This window comes from Elephantulus edwardii, unplaced genomic scaffold, assembly GCF_000299155.1.
Source record: "Elephantulus edwardii isolate Elephantulus edwardi_28Jun2011 unplaced genomic scaffold, EleEdw1.0 scaffold00084, whole genome shotgun sequence".
Classification (NCBI taxonomy): Eukaryota; Metazoa; Chordata; class Mammalia; order Macroscelidea; family Macroscelididae; genus Elephantulus; species Elephantulus edwardii.
In genome coordinates this window covers 10,338,464-10,356,485 of record NW_006399834.1, presented here as the reverse complement: position 1 = coordinate 10,356,485, position 18,022 = coordinate 10,338,464, and the positions used below count along the sequence as shown (strand labels likewise).

General features: G+C 36.8%; 1 protein-coding gene and 1 pseudogene across 1 annotated transcript in view; one reads left to right on the top strand and one right to left on the bottom strand.

The window, feature by feature from the left end:
* The window catches only part of STRN3 (striatin, calmodulin binding protein 3), a 121,785-nt gene that overhangs the window by 32,785 nt on the left and 70,978 nt on the right, over nt 1-18,022 (top strand). Inside the window, exons 2-3 of the mRNA XM_006889972.1 lie at nt 13,648-13,751; nt 14,728-14,801. Of these exons, the coding sequence (XP_006890034.1) occupies nt 13,648-13,751; nt 14,728-14,801 (178 nt within the window). The remainder of the gene's footprint in view (nt 1-13,647; nt 13,752-14,727; nt 14,802-18,022) is intronic.
* LOC102855781 lies at nt 2,047-4,311 on the bottom strand (annotated as a pseudogene).

Sequence of the window (18,022 nt, the reverse complement as noted above, 5' to 3'; positions counted from 1 at the left end):
GGTCCTTGGAGAGGGACATCATGCTTGGGAGGGTGGAGGGACAGCGCAGGAGGGGAAGACCCTCTATGAGATGGATTGATTCGATGACTGGGGTGATTGGGATGGGTGTGTCAGAGGCAGTGTGCGGTTGGTGCAGGATAGAGCAGGGTTTAGGGCTGTTGTGCATGGGGTCGCTATGAGTCGCAAACGACTCGACGGCACATAACAACAACAACAACATCATGTTTAGAAACATTGGAAATGATTGTTAATTGTTAAAGGACCAATTATGCTGATAACAACATTGAAAGTTTCTCACTGATGACCTCTAGTGGTATTGCATTTAAAAAGTTTAACTGCTGCTAAAAATCAGCTTGCATAGACTCTTTTGTGATAATTATGTACTGGTGTTATCAGATATGGTATATAAAGTAATAGTCCTAACTAAACACCTTTGCCTTAACTGAAGAAAAAGTATGTTGAAAATTGGCAGTAAGATATCTTTATCTTGCATCATCAACTGCAACTGTATATGAAAATGTGTTTATAAAAGTTTCTGCCTTTCTAAAATGTAATAATAAAGTTTCTGCCTTTCTAAATGTAGTAATAAAGTTTCTGTTTTTCTAAAATGTGGTAATAAAGTTGATTACTTTATTTAAAAACATTTAAAAAATAATTTAAGGAAATAAAAAGCGAAATTTTAATAATACTCTTAAAGTTCCTTTGATCATTAAAATATCAGTACATTTTCTTAAAAAAAACTATGCATTTTATTGTAGAATACTTTTGCCTTACCTGAGGACTTAGATCTTTCTTCTTACCGTCACAATAAGAGTATATAACCTCCTTACATCAAATCCTTAATAATGAGATTAAGATTTTAAACTTCATTGTTGTGAAATACTGTATTTTTAGAGAACTGCACAGAAATGTAATCCCACAGTTTAAATATTTAATATTAACAACAGTGATGCTGTCTCTAAGAGTTCAAGAAATGAAGTCTTTGTCATCTTCTTAAAAACTTTCCCACCTACAATCAGGAGAGGATAAAATAGATGAATGGGACCTTCTAAGAAAAAAATCCCTATGCACATCCAAAAACTTCTGCAACAGGGTAAAAAAGGAAGCCACAGAATGGAGAAAATATTTGGTAATGACATGTCTGATAAGGGACTATATCTGGAATTTATAGAATACTTGAGCACCACAATAAGAGAAAGGTAAACAAACCAGTTGCAAAATGGGCTCAGGGTTTATGAACAGACACTTCACCAAAGAAGACATTCAGATGGCGAACAAACATATGAAGAAATGTTCAAAATCAGTTTGGTTTTATCTGTGTCATGTAGAACTATATTTCCTTTGCTGTATAAATAGAATGCAATTTAGCTGGTTCACAATTGATTAATGTTTACATTATTTGTTGTCTAGCTATTTTAAAGATTGTTGTAATGACCCTGGAATTATTCTTTTGTATATCTCTTAGTACACATATATCTACATAGTTTTCTGTTGGATATATAGGGATTTTTGATATAAGGGCATGAATATCTTCAGTGCTTATGACAAAGCTCATGAGGATGAGTGCTGGAAAGGGCAAAGCTTAGATCTCTTGTTGATAGGGTTGTTGTGAGTTGTGATCAACTCAAAATCATCTAACAAGTAATAGCAATTTATCCTTAACTGTCATTAATACGGTTTTGCTGTCGGTGATCTTTTTAAATTTTTTTTAACCTTTTCCTTGCATTTAATTGTGAACTCTGAACTTTTATAATGGAATCGAGGGTACCATAGCATACATTTATTCAGTTTTATTTTGTTGTTATTGAGAATATATACAGCAAAATAGCACCAATTCAACTGTTTATACATAATGATTCAGTGACATTCATAACATTCTTCAAGTTTTACATTCTCATCTTCTTTTCTTGTAGTGTTCCTATCACATTAATTTAAATTCATTGCCACTGCCACCAAAAATTTACTAATTCATTTTTCTGCTATTTGAATTTTGCTAGATTTTTGTACAAATATTTTTTTTTTAGATCAATTGATACAGTTTCACAATTAAGCTTGTTCTAGTTCTACAAGGACTCCACCACAGTCTTTGGGATGCAGAAAAATCACTGTTTTTCCATGTGCTCCTTTTGTGGCCTCTTCAGTTAGACTTCGAATCTTTTTTTTTTCAAATCCATCACAGCTCCATTTATGTTATCCACCTCAATGCAGATGTGATGCATTCCTCCAGCCTTGTTTTTCTGCAGAAAACCTGCGATTGGACTATTACTCCCCAAAGGATGAATCAGTTGGTGTTTCCCAGGTTGACAAAAACAACAGATACTCCATGTTCAGGAAGAGGGATGGTGTGGCTTACTTGAGCCCCCAAAACATTCTTGTAAAAGGCTGAAGCTTTTTCCAAATCTGGGACTCTATGGCTACATGACACTTCACCCAGCCACTGCGTTAGGGAAAAAGTTCTTCCTGCTGGAATTAGAATATGGAATCTGCAAAAAAGGCCCTGCTTTCAGGTCTCCCATGGGTTTCCTGCTTTCAGATCTCCCGCCCTTTCTCTCATATTGCCAGAGACTGGAAGGCCAGAGGGCCAGAAACTGATTGCTGCAGAACCCGTCAGTGACCTTTTTAAAGTGCTAGAAGAGCAGTAATGTCAGTTTAAAGAGTTGAGGCTTGCCTGAGCCCCACCATGGTTTTCTATTGCTTTGCATGTATCTGATAGTTAAAAGTGAATAAGGAAAACAGATCAGGCCTTTGAATTGTGATGTTGAAGAAGAATAATGAATACCCTAAAGGACTAGAAAAAAGACATCATGCTGGGAATGGCAGTGGGTTAGTGGAAGAGAGGAAAACCCTCAAGAAAATAGATTGATACAATGACTGCAACAATGGGCTTGACATAATAGAAATTGTTAAGCTGGCACAGGATGGGACAAGATTTCACTATTGTTCATTGGGTTCTATGAGACATACATAGTCAACTGGATGAATTTAATGCCAGCCTCTCTTTAAGTTGTATTATCAGTTTATGATTCCATTAGTAGTTTTTGAGACTTCTCAGTAATGGGTAAAAAAAACGAGGGGAACCCTCCCAAAAAACCCCAAACAAAATTAACCCCAGCCAATCAAATTCCACTGCCATCAAGTCTGTTCTGTTTCATAGCAACTCTTCTTCAGATTTCCAAGGCAGTAAATCCTTTTGAGTGGAACGGCACATCATTCTCTCAAGAAGTAGCTGGTGGATTTGAACTGATGACTTTTCAATTAGCAGGTTGGTATAGTCAACAAGTATTATCAGATTTTAAAATATTTGCCCACTGCCAAGTTAGGGCTACTTGGTAGCATTGTCTTTAGGGAATTGCACTGCTAATCAGAAGCCAGCAGGTTGCTCAGCTGTGAATTGTTTTCAACTCTAGGGCAGTGAACTTTTTATTTTGAATATTGCAGTGTTCATTTTTATACTTTTATTTCACATTTCTTTCATAATGAATAAATTTGAAACTCTTTTAGTATCTTGATTTTCCAGTTGGCTTTCTAGTGACTTTTTAAAAGTAGGATCTCTTGAGGAGATAAGGAGCAATAGTTAGATGTTTTAAATAATGAATCCTTTTTTACTATGGTTTGGAGATAACTTCCATTTTGCAGTGTAACTTGCTATGATCTATGCACCAGAGATTGCCCTTTAAAAAATACTAGTACTAAAAATAATAGGCTTTGAAACCAAAGTTTAATATTTGCATAAAAATAGCACCAGTAGTACTAAATGCATATCTATCAATCAATCAGTCAATCAATTGAACCGTCTCTGTTCTGAAACTTTGTTTTACTAACATTTTGCTTTAGTGTGGTACATATGTTGTCATTAGTGAAGCAGAATAAATAATAGCTAAAGTTTATTGTTTATGTTAAAGGTCATTCTCTTATGAAGGCTCCTTTGTTTTGATAAATGCATAATGTAAAGTGTCCAGTGTTACAGTACTTTAATACTAAATAATCAAACCCATTGTTATTGAGTCATTTCAGACTTAGGTCAATCTCCATGTGTTACAGAGTAGAACTGAACTCTGTGATGTTTTCTTTTGAGTAGATCCAGGCTTTGCTTCTATTGTTTCACTCATGGGTTAAAACTGTTAAACTTTTGATGAGCAATCATGTAAAAATTATCTGCTTCCGACAACCAACTGTATTGATTCTCACTCAACAGTTGACCACCATCTGATTTCTGAGGTTGTAAATCTTAACGAGATTAACAAGAAGAAACTACTTACCACTTGGAGTAGCTGGTAGACTCAAAGTGCCATTTCGGATAGCAGCCAGCATTTAATCTACTGTATCACCAGGGCTTCTTAGAATAGAATGGTTTTCTTGTCTCTAAATTTTCTGTTCTTCATCACTTTATACTTCTTTGAATCCCTGGATTTCTGGCAACCCCTGATCTTTTCAATCACTGTATGTTATTGTTGTTAGGTACTAAGTCAACAACTACTCATAACAATCTTGTGAATAACAGATCTGAATCTTATCCTATTCTGCCACAGTCTTATGATCTCCAACATGCTGGAGCCCACTGTTACAGTCGTTGAATCCGTTTATCTTGTTGAAGGTCTTCCTCTCTTTTCTTTGACTGATTACCTTTCTCAGTGTTTAAGGAACAGACACAATATAGGGATGGCCAAGTCTGACTTCTTACTTCATAGAGGGGAGCTGTCCCCATCAGTAACATCCATAGTACCAGACAAATAGCTACATGGTCACCTGTGCAACCCTCCTTGGTCTTGAATCTATTTCTACCAATCATTGTGTCCAGTGTTTGTTGCAAATTGACTCAGACTTTTTTCACACAGTTTTGGGGTTTATTAGGAAAATAGGTTGGAGAGTGGGGGGAGGCAAAGAATATCACACAATGCAAGTCCTAATTTAGTTTAGCATTCCCAAGCTAGATTAACAGCAAGACACAGTTCCCCAGTGAAATTCCTCAGTGAAAGTCCAGGGTCAGTTTTGCAGCAAAAACGCACCTCTGATGTTCTTAATCATCCAGCAGCTTTTAGAGCAGTTACAAGTCAGCTTTTTATGCTGCAAGCAAAATTTTTCCGTCTCTGGGATTCCTCTGGTTACACCTTGTCACACAGTCTCTTGACAGCAATGCCACAATCATTCTCCACCAGTGTTTTTCACAGTATGGAAAGCACTCTATTATATTGGTCCAACAGTTGTTGATGATTTGTAAGATCATGTACCTGGTGGGGACTAAAACAGTGGCTAGAAAGCCAGTTTTTAAGGTGATTTACTGACAACACATCCAGCATGATTTCTCCCCGCCAATGATTGACCTCTCTGAACAACATGCTCAAAATATGTCAGATAAAAATTTTACCATTCTTTCTTCTTAAGAGGCACCCTGGTTACACTTCCTCCAAAACAATATTATTGTTCTTTTGGCAATCCTTGGGATATTCAGTACTCTTCTTTAACACTACAATTCAAAGGCTTCCAGTCCTTATCTGTTATCCTTATCCATTTGCCTTTTTTCAAAGTGCCATGTGCTTGGATTTGTATATCATTAATTATATCTCCTTTACAGCCTGACAGTTTTTGTTTATTGTTGTTTGGTGCTATTTGATTCTGATAATTAACAATTCTATGTGCAATGTAACGAAACCCTGCTTGATTATGATATTACACAATCCTCCCAATGGTTGTTTTCCTTGAATCAATTATTGTAGCTACTGTGCCATTCCATTTCACTTCACATCATTGCTTCCCCTTTTTTTCCTTACTTTCTTTGTTACCAGACATATTGCCCTTCTTTAGGACTTAACTGCTTCTGATAACATTCTCAAATTATGTGAGGTAAAATCTTGCCATCCTTGTTTCTAAGGAGCATTCGGACTGTATTTCTTCCAAGACAGATTGTTTATTCTTTTGGCAGTTCAAAGTGTAGCTGAGTATTTTCCAAAGCACTGTAATTCAAAGGTGTTATTTCTTGTTTATTCATTATCTAGCTGCAAGAATAATTCTTTTTAGAGTGATTAGTACCACACTGGTTTCTTTGAGGCAGAGATAGATTAAAAATGACTCAAATGTCTCTTGTTTTTAAATTGATGTATGTCTCCATCTTCTCAACATAAACTATTCCTCCTTCCCTCAGCTTCTGCTTTATGTTGTATATGTTTTTGGGTTTCATAATTTGCTGCAGCATCCAATATAAATTTATAAACTGTAAGGCGATGGGTCCACACGATTATGAAGGTTAACAAGGCTGCATTTTGGAGCGCTCCATTGACGCAGAAGATTTTTTTTTTTTTTACACCGATAACTTTTATCTTTTTAGTCAAGGTATGCTCAGTATAAGCTTACAAATTTGTTTCTAGTCCTCGTGTTTTTTCTATCATCTTCCTCTCACACCTCTAGTTTTTGTTTTTAAGGAGTTCTGGTGGCACAGTAGTTAAGTGTTAGCTGCTAACTAAAAGGTCAGTGTACGTAACAAGCCAGTTTAGTTGAGAAAGAGGTGGCAGTATGCTTCTGTAAATATTTATAGCAACAAAACCCTATGAGGCAAGTCTACTCTGTGATGTAGGGTCACCATGGATTGCGGTCAGCTTTATGGCTATGGATTTGGTGTTTTTGACCATTTGTTTTCCAAAGTAAGTGCTGTTAATTAGTTTTCACTTGCTTGGCTTCAGTTTCTGATTTCAGAGGCTACCTTGAGATTTTTTTTGTGTGTTTTGGGCTGCTCTTCTAATTTACTACATTCTGTAGTTATGGTTTGTTATATAAATGTGCAGAAGAATTAACTAATTCTGCAAAAGAATATGATTCTAATAATACTGTGTGTTTAATTGACTATGCAAAGACATTTGACTTTGTAGATCACAACAAACTGTGACTGACTGAGAAGAATGGGAATCCTAGAACACTTGATTGTACTTACATGAAATCTATACTTGGACCAGGAGGCAGTCGCCAGAACAGAGCAAGGAAACACTGCATTGTTCAAAACTGGGAAGAGTGTACCAAAGATGTGTCCTATCTCTGAATCTTTTCAGTCTACATGCAGAACAGATTATCCGGGAGGCTGAGCTCTGTGAGGAGGAATGTGACATCAAGATTAGAGGTAGGCTTATCAACAATCTCCATTATGCAGATGACACAACCTTGCTTGCTGAAACTGCTTGCTGCAGAAGGTCAAGGATTGCAGTCTTCAAATGTGGATTCAGGCTTAGCATCAAGAAAACAAAGATTCTCAGCACTGGGACACTTGGCAGCATCGTGATAGATGGTGAAAAGATTGAGATTGTGAACAGCTTCAGTTTGCTTGACTCTACAATCAACACTCTTGTTACCATCAGCCAAGCAGTGAAAAGACAGTTTGCATTGGGAAAGTCTACTGTCAAGAGGCCTCTCCAAAGTAACTGAAGAACAGCGATGTCAGACTGGAGACTAAAGTGTGCCTGATACAGGCCATGGTCTTTGCAGTTACTTGCTTTGCATCGGAAAGCTGGACAGTGACTAGGGATCATAGAAGGAGAATTGGCGCTGGACAACAGTATTGAATATACACCATAGACGGCTAGGAGAAAAAACAGGTTTATCCTGAGAGGGTGAAGCCAGGCTGCTCCTTGGAGGCAAGGATTCTGAAGCCTTGTCTGACATACTTTGGACATGTTGCAAGGCAGGATCAGTCCTTGGAGAGGGGCGTCATGCTTTGGAGGGTGGAGGGACAATGCAGGAGAGGAAGACTCTCAGTGAGATGGATTGATTCAGTTACTGGGGTAATGAGGGTAGATGTATCAGAGACACCAAGATTCGAACAGGATAGATCAGGGTTTAGGGTCACTATGAGTTGCAGATGACTGACTCAGTGGCACATAACTACATTTTGTAGGTTGAGGGTTTTTTTCCCTGCCTGTGTGGTGGCCTGCTGATAAGGAGTTGTGCTACAATCCCAAAGGCACATGATTCAGATCGACCAGCTGCTTTCTGGAGAAAGATAAGCAGTCTCCTCCCTTTAGAGTAACTGCCTCTGAAAACCCATCAGAAGATCAGCTATGGGTCCAGTAATGAGATAATAGTAATTTACTTTACACAAGGAGAATGTAAGATGAAGTCATTGACATTTTTCATTCTCTTCTCCATCTATCATGATGACCTAGTGGTGAGAATTTTTGTTTTCCTGACATTGAGATGTAATTTGTATTGAAGTTTATAGATGTTGATCTTCAGCAGCTAGGGTTTCAAGTCTTCTTCACTCTCACCAAGCAAAATTGTGTCATCTGTTAATGAAAGTTACTGAGGCATCTTCCTCCAATCCTGCTGCCACATTGTTCTTGAGTCCAGCTTCTTGAATAATTTGCTCAGCATACAGATTGGTCTGGAGAAAGGATACAACCCTGCCTCACTCCTTTATTTTAAACCATGCAGTGTCCCCTTACTCTGGTCTAAGTATAGGTTTCATGTGAGCCCAGTTAAGTGCTCTGAGAGTCCAAGTCTTTTCAATTTTAGCCATAATTTTATCTATACAACAAAATGCCCTTGCCTACTCAATTAAGTACAAATAGACATTCTTCTGGTATTCTTTGCTTTCAGCCAGGATCCATCCGACATCAGCAGTGATAATATCCCTGGTACATGGCTTCTTACAAATCCTGCTTGAACTTCTGGAAGTTCTCTGTCTAGTCTTACTGTTCAGACGTTTTTAAATGATCTCTCTGGTATTTTGCTTGCATGTGATGTAAGTGATATTTTATGGGAATGGAAACGAATATGGATCTTTTCTAGTCAGTCAGCCAGATAGCTTGTCCTCCAAATTTCCTGGCATAAACTGATGAGCACGTCCAGGACTGTATCTATCATGAAACATGTTAATTGATTGAAACTGTCAACAAATTAATCTTACTTGTATCCACAATCCACTTGGTACTAATATTCAGGAGATCAGGACATGTATTAGAGAGGGAAAGTGTTCAGTCAGTGATCTCTCCAAATGTTTGCGAAACAGTGATTAAGTAGGAGAAAACCAAACATGGAGACACAAGACCATGAATATCTTTCTGGGTCAAGGGCCAGAGGGAGTGAGAATAATAGAGCTCCTTGCTGCCCCAGCACAGAAAGCAGATAAAGATACTGTGGCCCAGCCCCATGGTGCCTGAAGAGCCACATCAACAGCAAGAGGTTTGTTTATTTGACCCACAGACTCAACAGTTACAGTACTGAGAATGGGGTTTATCAGGGAAGTTTAAGTTGGAAAGTGGGGGAGGCAAAGAATATCACCTAATGCAAATCCAAGTTTTATCTAAGTAGTCGCAAGGCACCATTCCTCAAATAGTCCAGAATCTAGTTCCAGTTCAGCAGTCAAATACAAATCATCTATCAAGATTTGCCTCAGAGAAGTTAGCTTCTCCTTAAAGCAATCCAGCAAGAACAGCAAAAACATCTAACTATGTATGGCTTTAATCTCATGGTTCCTCTGCTTACACCTTGCTAGTTTTTCCACAACAGTGCTGCATTCTCTCCACCACTAGGGTCTTGCTCTCTAGTCTCCCTCAAATCTTGCTTGCCTTGAGTCTTGCTACACATTGTGGGAAGAACTTTTTTCTTGTCCTAGTCCCACAGCTGTAGATGATGCAAGACTTTGCTGATTTGCAGGAACATGTGTCTATAGTTAAGGTACATGGAGACCAGAGTGGGCTAGCTGTAATGTCTTAAAAAGCCAACATTTAGGCTTTTTTAGGCTAACACCACAGTAATGTTAGTTTGACGACTAAGGTGCTCCTGACTCAGGCCATGGTTTTTATGCATCTGAGAGTTGGACACTGAATGACACAAGAATTGATGCCTTTGAACTGTGGTATTGGAGAAGTCCAACATACCACATGGCATATTCCATGGACTGCCCAAAGAACAAACAGATATGTCTTGGAGAAGGTGCAGGCAGAGTGCTCCTTGGATACAAAGATGATTAAAGTTGGCCTCACATTGGACATGTTGCTAGGAGACGCTGTTCATTGGAGAGGGACATCATGCTTGGGAATGTTGAGGGACAGCAAAAGAGAGGAAGACCCTCAACTAAGTGGATTGACAAAGTGACTGCGGCAGTGGGCTCACATGTGTCAGATTGTGAAGATGGCATAGGATAAGACAGGTATCAGATTACTTGTTTGTTCATAGGGCCTTTATGAGTTATATTCTGCTCGAAAGGCACCTAATAACAACATATAGAGATTATTTGACGGTCAATTTAGTTTTCATTTCCTAAGCAGGCGAGACTTGGACATTATACTGTTTAACCTCAAACAATATATCAGATTCACATCTGATATATTTCTTAATGGTTTAAAATCACATAAATAGCTCTGTAATTTTTATTAGTATTTATGAAACATAAATAGTTCATGTTTTCTGTTTGAGCTTCCTACCCAAACTCTATAGTAGTCTGCATACAGAATTTATGTCTATTGTTTATAATCTTGTACATTGCATTTCATATATTTCTACATTCTCACTGTGTTTCAAATGCTCACTCAAGTACTTTGTGGTTTTTTTTTTTAAATTAATCACCACTGGTCTATGTCTACTGTTGCCCCATCTTTTCACATCCGTATTAGATTATTCATTCTCACCCTCACCCTCCTCTCCCCAACTCTGTTATCCTATTAATTTTCCTCCTTTTCCTATCCTCTGCCCTCCTGCCCCCCCTTCCCCTTTTGGACATTTATCCACATCTTATTAGTTATTTTATTTTCATAGTAATGGTCTTACGCAATACTTGTTCTTAGGAGACTGAGTTAGCTCATTCAGCATAAATATGACAGTATTTGACATAGTATTTGACAAAAGCATTGCACCTTAGTACTGAAGAGTATTCAGTTGTGTGAATATACCATTATTTCTCCATTCATTTGTTTGTTATTGGACATTTGGTCTGTTTCCATATTCTTGCTATTGTGAATAACATTTCTATGAACCTAAGTGTACAAATCTTGGTTTGTGTATGTGTCTTAATTTTATTTTCTTTGGGTATATTCCTAGCAATGCAATAACTGTGTTTTGTGGGATTTCTGCACTTAGCTTTTTGTGGGAAGACAGTGTTGTATTGACAGGGAACAAAACCTTTCTTTTAAAAAATATAAGATGAAATTTACTTACTTTTACTGAGAGTGAATACTCTTGCTTTCTAGAGAATGTTCAACAATTAGGTTCTGAATCTGTACCATTTCTCTTATTTTCACACTTGTGTTTTCACACTTTGTATTATCGTGTGCTGTGAAGGACAGAGGTAACCTTTGCCCTATCCACCATCTTCACGATCTCTGCCTTGCTCAAGTCCGTTGTTAAAGTCACTGTCCATTTTGTTCCACCTTTCCCAGTATGATGATTTTGTCAATATTGGCCCCTCTTAACAACAAGCCCAATGTATAAGAGATGAAGTTTCACCATTCTTACTATATGGAGCACCCTGATTGCACTTCTTCAAGACTGATTTGTTTGTTCTTTGATACTCCATGTGATTTATATCTTCCTCCCCCTTTTTTAAATTAATTTTAATGAACATTTACAAGAATTTTGGATTTCCATTCATTCATTGTTGCATTTTTCTCCCTGCTCACCCCCAGTTTGCTCCTCTCTCTGAAAAGTAAAGGAAAAATTACTTCATTGGTATATAATTCCCCCCCCCCCCCAATACACTCCACTGTGCAACTTTCATTCTGGACTCCTGTCTTAACCATAATATCCAATCATACATTGCCTTTAAGCTGTTCTGTCCCTCATCTGTTTCAATGCAGTATACATGATTTATTCTTTTTTTTTTTTTTCAGTCTCACCACAACCCTGATGTCAATCTTGTTCTACAAGTGGCAGTGATTTATATCCTTTTTTAACACATTGCCGCACACTTTTTAAGTTGACGACCCTACTTAGAAACACATTTACCATCATTTGTGGCAGTGTGTTAATTTCTCACGTGCATAGGGTTGCATGTAATGTTAATGTGATTTTTTTTGTGTGTGTGATTTTTTTTTAAAGGAACTACTTACTGCCATTGAGTCAGCTGTGAATTGGTTCCAATTTGATGGCACTGCCTTTCACTTTTGACAGTCTGCTGGCAAAGACCAGAAAATGATAGAATTGCCTTACTCAAAAAGATAGTGATTAAAAAAAAAAAGAAAAAAGTGAAATAGGCAATTTGAAAGAAAGAAAAAAATCTTTAAGTATTTCAAGTAAGAATTTTTTTTATTATTGTATTACTGGGTTTTGAGACTAGTAATCTCATTTTAGGGTGCTTTAATGACCTAGTGGAGAGTTGTGCTGCTAACCCAAAGACAAGCAGTTAAAATCCACCAGCTGCTACACCAGAGAAGTCTCCTCATGAGAATTAACATCCTCTGAAAACCTACTGGAGGGTCAATTGATTCCAACTCAGTGACACATAGTACCACCATTTATTTTGCAAAATAAATGTCTTCTTGTGACTTTTAACTTTTCAGTTCCTTTTGAATGTGTGTTGAGAAATAGGTGCAGGTTTCATTTTTAAGAAACCACCTTTCACTTTTATTTGATCTTGAAAGAGTATCAGCAGTGTGTGAGATTATAGATTTATTTCTTCTTTTACACATGATTCAGTAGAAAGCTCTTTTGAACTAATGGTGAGAAGCTGTGCTGCCAGCCCAAAGGCATGAGGTTTGAAATTAGCAGCTGTTCAACAGTAGAAAGATGACCAATTTACTGTCTCTGAAAAGCTGCTAGAGGGTTGGTTGTGAGTTGGCTTTTACTCGAAGTTCCATAACACATTGCCACACACTTTTAATTGACGACCATGCTTAGAAAGGGTTTTTGTTTTTGGGTGTTGTTTTTTTTTTTTTTGTCGATGTATTATCTTCATTTGCGGCAACGTGTTAATGGTAACAACAACAGTAATTCAGTGACATTGATTAGAATTGTTACATAGTACAGCTGTAGTCATTAAATCTTTAAAGCTTGTCTATCTAACGAAGTTTAATTAGACAAGTATGTGCACCCACGATGAGATGAATTGATTCAGTCGCTGGTAATGGGGATAGGTGTGTCGGAGACAGTAAGATGGGCAAGGGATAGAGCAGTTTCGGGCTGTTGTACATAGGTCGCTATGAGTCGCAGGCGACTCAACGGCACACAGCAACAACAATGTGGATTTTCAGTCTTGAAAATGGATTAGATATACTTTGTCCACCTCTTTTTTTTCCCATCTCCATGCTTTGTATGGTGTTTTTAGATGCTGTCGAGCCTATGAACAACAGATATGAACACTGTCCTATCCTGTGCCATCCTCATCATTTCTGACATACTTGATCCCCTTGCAGTAGTCATATTGTCAATCCATCTGATTGAGTGTCTTCCTCACTTTAGCTGACTTTCCACCTTTCCATGCATGATATCCTTCTCCAAGGAATAACCTCTGTTGGCAACATGACCGAAGTATGTGAGGTGAAGCTTTGTCATCTTGCCTCTAAGGAGCACTCTGGCAGTACTTTCTCCAAGACTTACTATTTGTTCTTTTGGCAATTCATAGGATAGTCAATACTCTGCTACAACACATCTCAGAGGAGTGAATTCTTATTCTGTCACTTCCTTTATACAGTTACAGGAAAATTAAAAGAAATGCACCTTTTATATTCTTAGGCCCGGATAGCATTCTTGCAAGGAGAAAGAAAAGGTCAAGAAAACTTGAAGAAGGATTTAGTAAGAAGAATAAAAATGTTAGAATATGCATTAAAACAAGAAAGGTATGTGTGCTTCATTTTCTTACATAAATCAGACCATTATTTTCCATTGTACAATGAATTTGAAAAATATAAAGGTCTACTGACTGACATACATAATGATACTTTGATTTTATTCTAGAGTGAAAATACATAGATTAATACTTTTAGGATATAAAAAGGACTAAATTTATCTTTTTTTGTCATTTGGGATGTATTTGTTACTGGGCAGTGTACCTTTTTGCTTTCTTTTACAGTTGTGCATTTTTGTCTCCATCTAACTGTTTGGGTTTGTTTTTTTTTTAATTATTTACAGTTTTTATTAAACTCACAGCAATAAAACAATAGCATATTTGTCCTATCTTCATATCTTTACATAGATTGCAATATAGACAAATGTTTAATTAACAGCATTTTTTTTGTTTTATTTTGTTTTAATAATTTTGATGAACATTTACAGAGATTTTGGATTTCCATTCATTGTTGCACTTTTCTCCCTGCCCAGCCCTCCCCCCACTCCCGCTCCCGGTTCGCTCCTCTTTGAAAAGTAAAAGAAAAATTCTTTCTTTGGTATACAATCCCCCCACAACACTCCCACCGCCCCAAGAAGAACTGTATCTTTTTTTCCCCTTTTTTAAAAAAAATTAATTATTTTTCCATTTCAGTGAACATCTACAAAGATTTTGGAATTCCATTCATTCATTGTTGCACTCTTCTCCCCCCCACTGCCCCCGCTCCGTTTGCTCCTCACCTTGAAAAGCAAAACTCCCTCATTGGTACATAGTCCCCCCCGGACATCCCCCAACCACACCCCCAACCCCAAATATAATCCACTTTGCAACCTTCATCCTGTACTCTTACGATAAACGTTTTTTTAAAAAAGTTTTTATAAAAATAAATATTGAAATTATGCTTCTGCTTAACTAAAGTATAACAGGCATTCTACTGTAGGAAAACAAAACAGAAGAGTTCTTTTAATGATTTATTATTAAATTTTCAGGGCAAAATACCACAAATTAAAATATGGCACAGAATTGAACCAAGGAGATTTGAAAATGCCAACCTTTGAATCAGGTAAATGCAGTCCTTCTCTTTTTTTTTTTTTTTTTTTTTAATTCACAGGAAAATAACTTACATGCCTTGTTTTGGGGTTTTTTTTCCCCTGTAGCAAACATGTATTCTTTATCTCTGTTTTGCTTTATTAGTGTTTGTTAGGAGTATGACTTACTGCTCTACTGTCTAGAATTTTGTCAGGAAATAGGACTATCCTAATACTGCCTGGAATTTTAGAAAAAGTATTAAATGAATGAAAATAAGGAAATTTGAGCTGTATCTCACATTTGACATTACTTATTCTACCTAGTAAGATGTTTTTATACTAATTTGAACTGAAAAGAATTCTTTTTATACTTGAAGACAATTATTGTACTCTCTCTTTTTAACATGTTTGGTTTTATTTTTTAATAAGTCCTTTTTATCCAGAAAAACTCTGATCTGTTCATTTTAGTTCTAAAATAACTATAAATGTATTTAGAAACTATACAGGCAGCAAAGTAAGTTGAAAAGAGACAGACAAAAATTAAATCTACATTTGACCTTACTCTGTTATATACGCAGATAATGTGATTTCTGAAAAATTTTGCTAGGAAGAGATGGCTGCCTGTTAGTGTGTTAAATATAGACATAAAACTTGGCAGGGGCAGGGAATAGAAAATAAAGAATATTATGATTTGCATGCACAGTGTAGAATTTGGTAGTATTGCTGTGTAGTGGAGCCAACTCATAGCTGGCCCATCAGCAGAATATTTTGGAGGCTGTAACTCATTGTGAGGAGATTGACAGCTTTTCTCCCTGAGAGCTGCTGGTAGATTCAAACAGGCCACTTCTCAGAAGTTCACGTCCCTACAGATTTAGACACCAGTGCAGTATCTTTTCTTTCTCAGGAGTATTTGCAGTGTTGTTGTTGTGTACCGTCAAGTCAGAACTGACTCATAGTGGCCCCTCCAGCAAGTTTTCAGAAGCAGTAAATTGCATGAACAGAAGTTGCCCATCCTTCTCTTTTAGAGCATTTGGTAGATTTGAGCTGCGTGCCTTGGAGTTGGCAGTGCAACTCCTACCCACTAAGTCACCGGAATTATCTGTGTTTGCCGTAGTGCAGTCAAACTTAAGCTTTTGCTGTTGGGAACTGGTAACTAAAGCAGGAAAATATGTTCTTTTTTTAAGTAGTAGTTGTTGTTAGAAGCCAGTGACTCGAGTATGATCCATGGTGACCCTATGAACAGCACATCTCAACTCTGTCCTATCCTGTTCCATTCACACACTTCTTGACACATTAGAGCCCATTGTGGCAGTCATTGTGTCAGTCTGACTGTTGAGAATCTTCTTCTCTTTCACTGTCCACTTTTCCAAGCATTGTGTCCCTCCAAGAATAGCCCTTCCTAGCAGCATGCCCAAAGTATATGAGGCGAAGCTCTATCATCTTTGCCTCTGAAGAGCAATCTGGCTGCATTTTTTCCAAGACATACTTGTTTATTCTTTGTGCAGTCCATAGGATGTTCAGTACTTTTCTCCGACACCACAGCTCAAGGGCTTCATTTCTTGTTCTGTCATCCTTATTCATTGTCCAGCTCTCAGATGGATAGCAAGTGTTCAGAAAGACTGTGGCCTGAATGAGACACACCGTAGTCCTCAAATTGACATCATTACTCCTCAAATCATTCATTGATATTTCTTAAAGTAGAGAAGTAAATTTTTTTTCTCCTTCTGTAGCTGTTTCCACACAAAATTCAAAAGCATTGATGGCAATACATTGTTTTGAGACTTTTTTAAAGTTATAAGTTCAAAGTAAAATTTTTTAAATGTTAGCTCTTAGTTCAATATAAATGGTTAGAACTTGAAAGAAACATGCAATACATATACAAGTTATAGAAGTTTTAACCCTTTAGCTTGCCATCAGGTGCAGAATCATCAGGTTAAAATGGGAGTAGGATGGCTTATCTTTGGTTTGACTTTTTTGTCAGTTATGTAGATTTGCTCTGATGCTAGGGAATGTCATGATCTCTTGCTTAGAAAAACAAGAATGAATATTGAAATTTCCTGTAATTAATAATTAAGTATTTTATATAAGTACACCCAAAAGTAACAAAGTTGGTTGTGCATTTTAATGTAGAAAAACCTATATAGGGATTCAAAAGGTGGTACAAAAACATCATGCAAATAAAATGGAGCAAAATTGTTTGTATCCAAATATAGAACTGTAAAATAAGAGAAACATTAAGTAAAATATAATTCATACATAACAGTGCTGTTTAGCAACAAAGGTGAGCAAACCAAAAGTAAGCCAAGCGACATGAGTGGATCTTATTACATTGAAAGTTGGTGTAAATATACCCATCTATAATAAATTTTAATACTAGATTTTAGAAATCAAGGTAATGTTGATACATTTTTAGAAGTTGCTTTTGACTTCAGAAGGGAGAAAAGTATTTCAGAATGTTGATAATGTGTTACCTCTTCTTTAGGTTTTGGTTATTTGAATACTTTCAAAACATTGAGTTAGTTAAAGAATATCCTTAAAATAAGAGCTGCTATGGCCTAGTTGCTATGAGTCGCAGGCGACACATAACAGCAACATGGCCTAGTGGTAAGAAGCTGTACTGCAGTTCCAGAAGCACAAAGTTTGAATCTGTTGTCAGTTGCTCTTAGGGAGAAGGATGGGCAGTCTCTTACCGTGTGATTAAACTACCTCTAAAAACCCATTAGAGTGTCAGCTGTGGGTTGGTTTTGATCTGATGACCCACAGTAGCAACCTGAACTGATACATGCACACGCTTGTCTATTGCAGCATTATTTAAAATACTAAAGAGATAGAAACAACTTAAAAGTCTTATTGATAGAATAGTTAAAGAAACATTGATGTAGTCATACGTTGACATTTTATGGACTTTTGAAGAATAATAAAGAATGTAAGAATAACTACATAATGTGGAAGAATCTTTTGGAAGTTATACTGTGTGACATATTAGTTACAAAAGGATAAATGTAATATATAAGACCATTATTACAAAAAGCTACAGGAAAGTTTATAAACAGAATCATGCTTGTATCATTTTTAGAGATGGGAAGGAGAGGGGGTAAAAATGAATAAGTATTACTTGTTATTAGCATTATAAAACAAAATTTTGTGAATGAATGAAAAAGCAATCATTTAAAAATTTTAATCAAATCTCAAAAAGTATACAAAGTTACCCCCCTTTTTTTTTAAATATTTTTTTTTATTGGGAAAAACATATTGG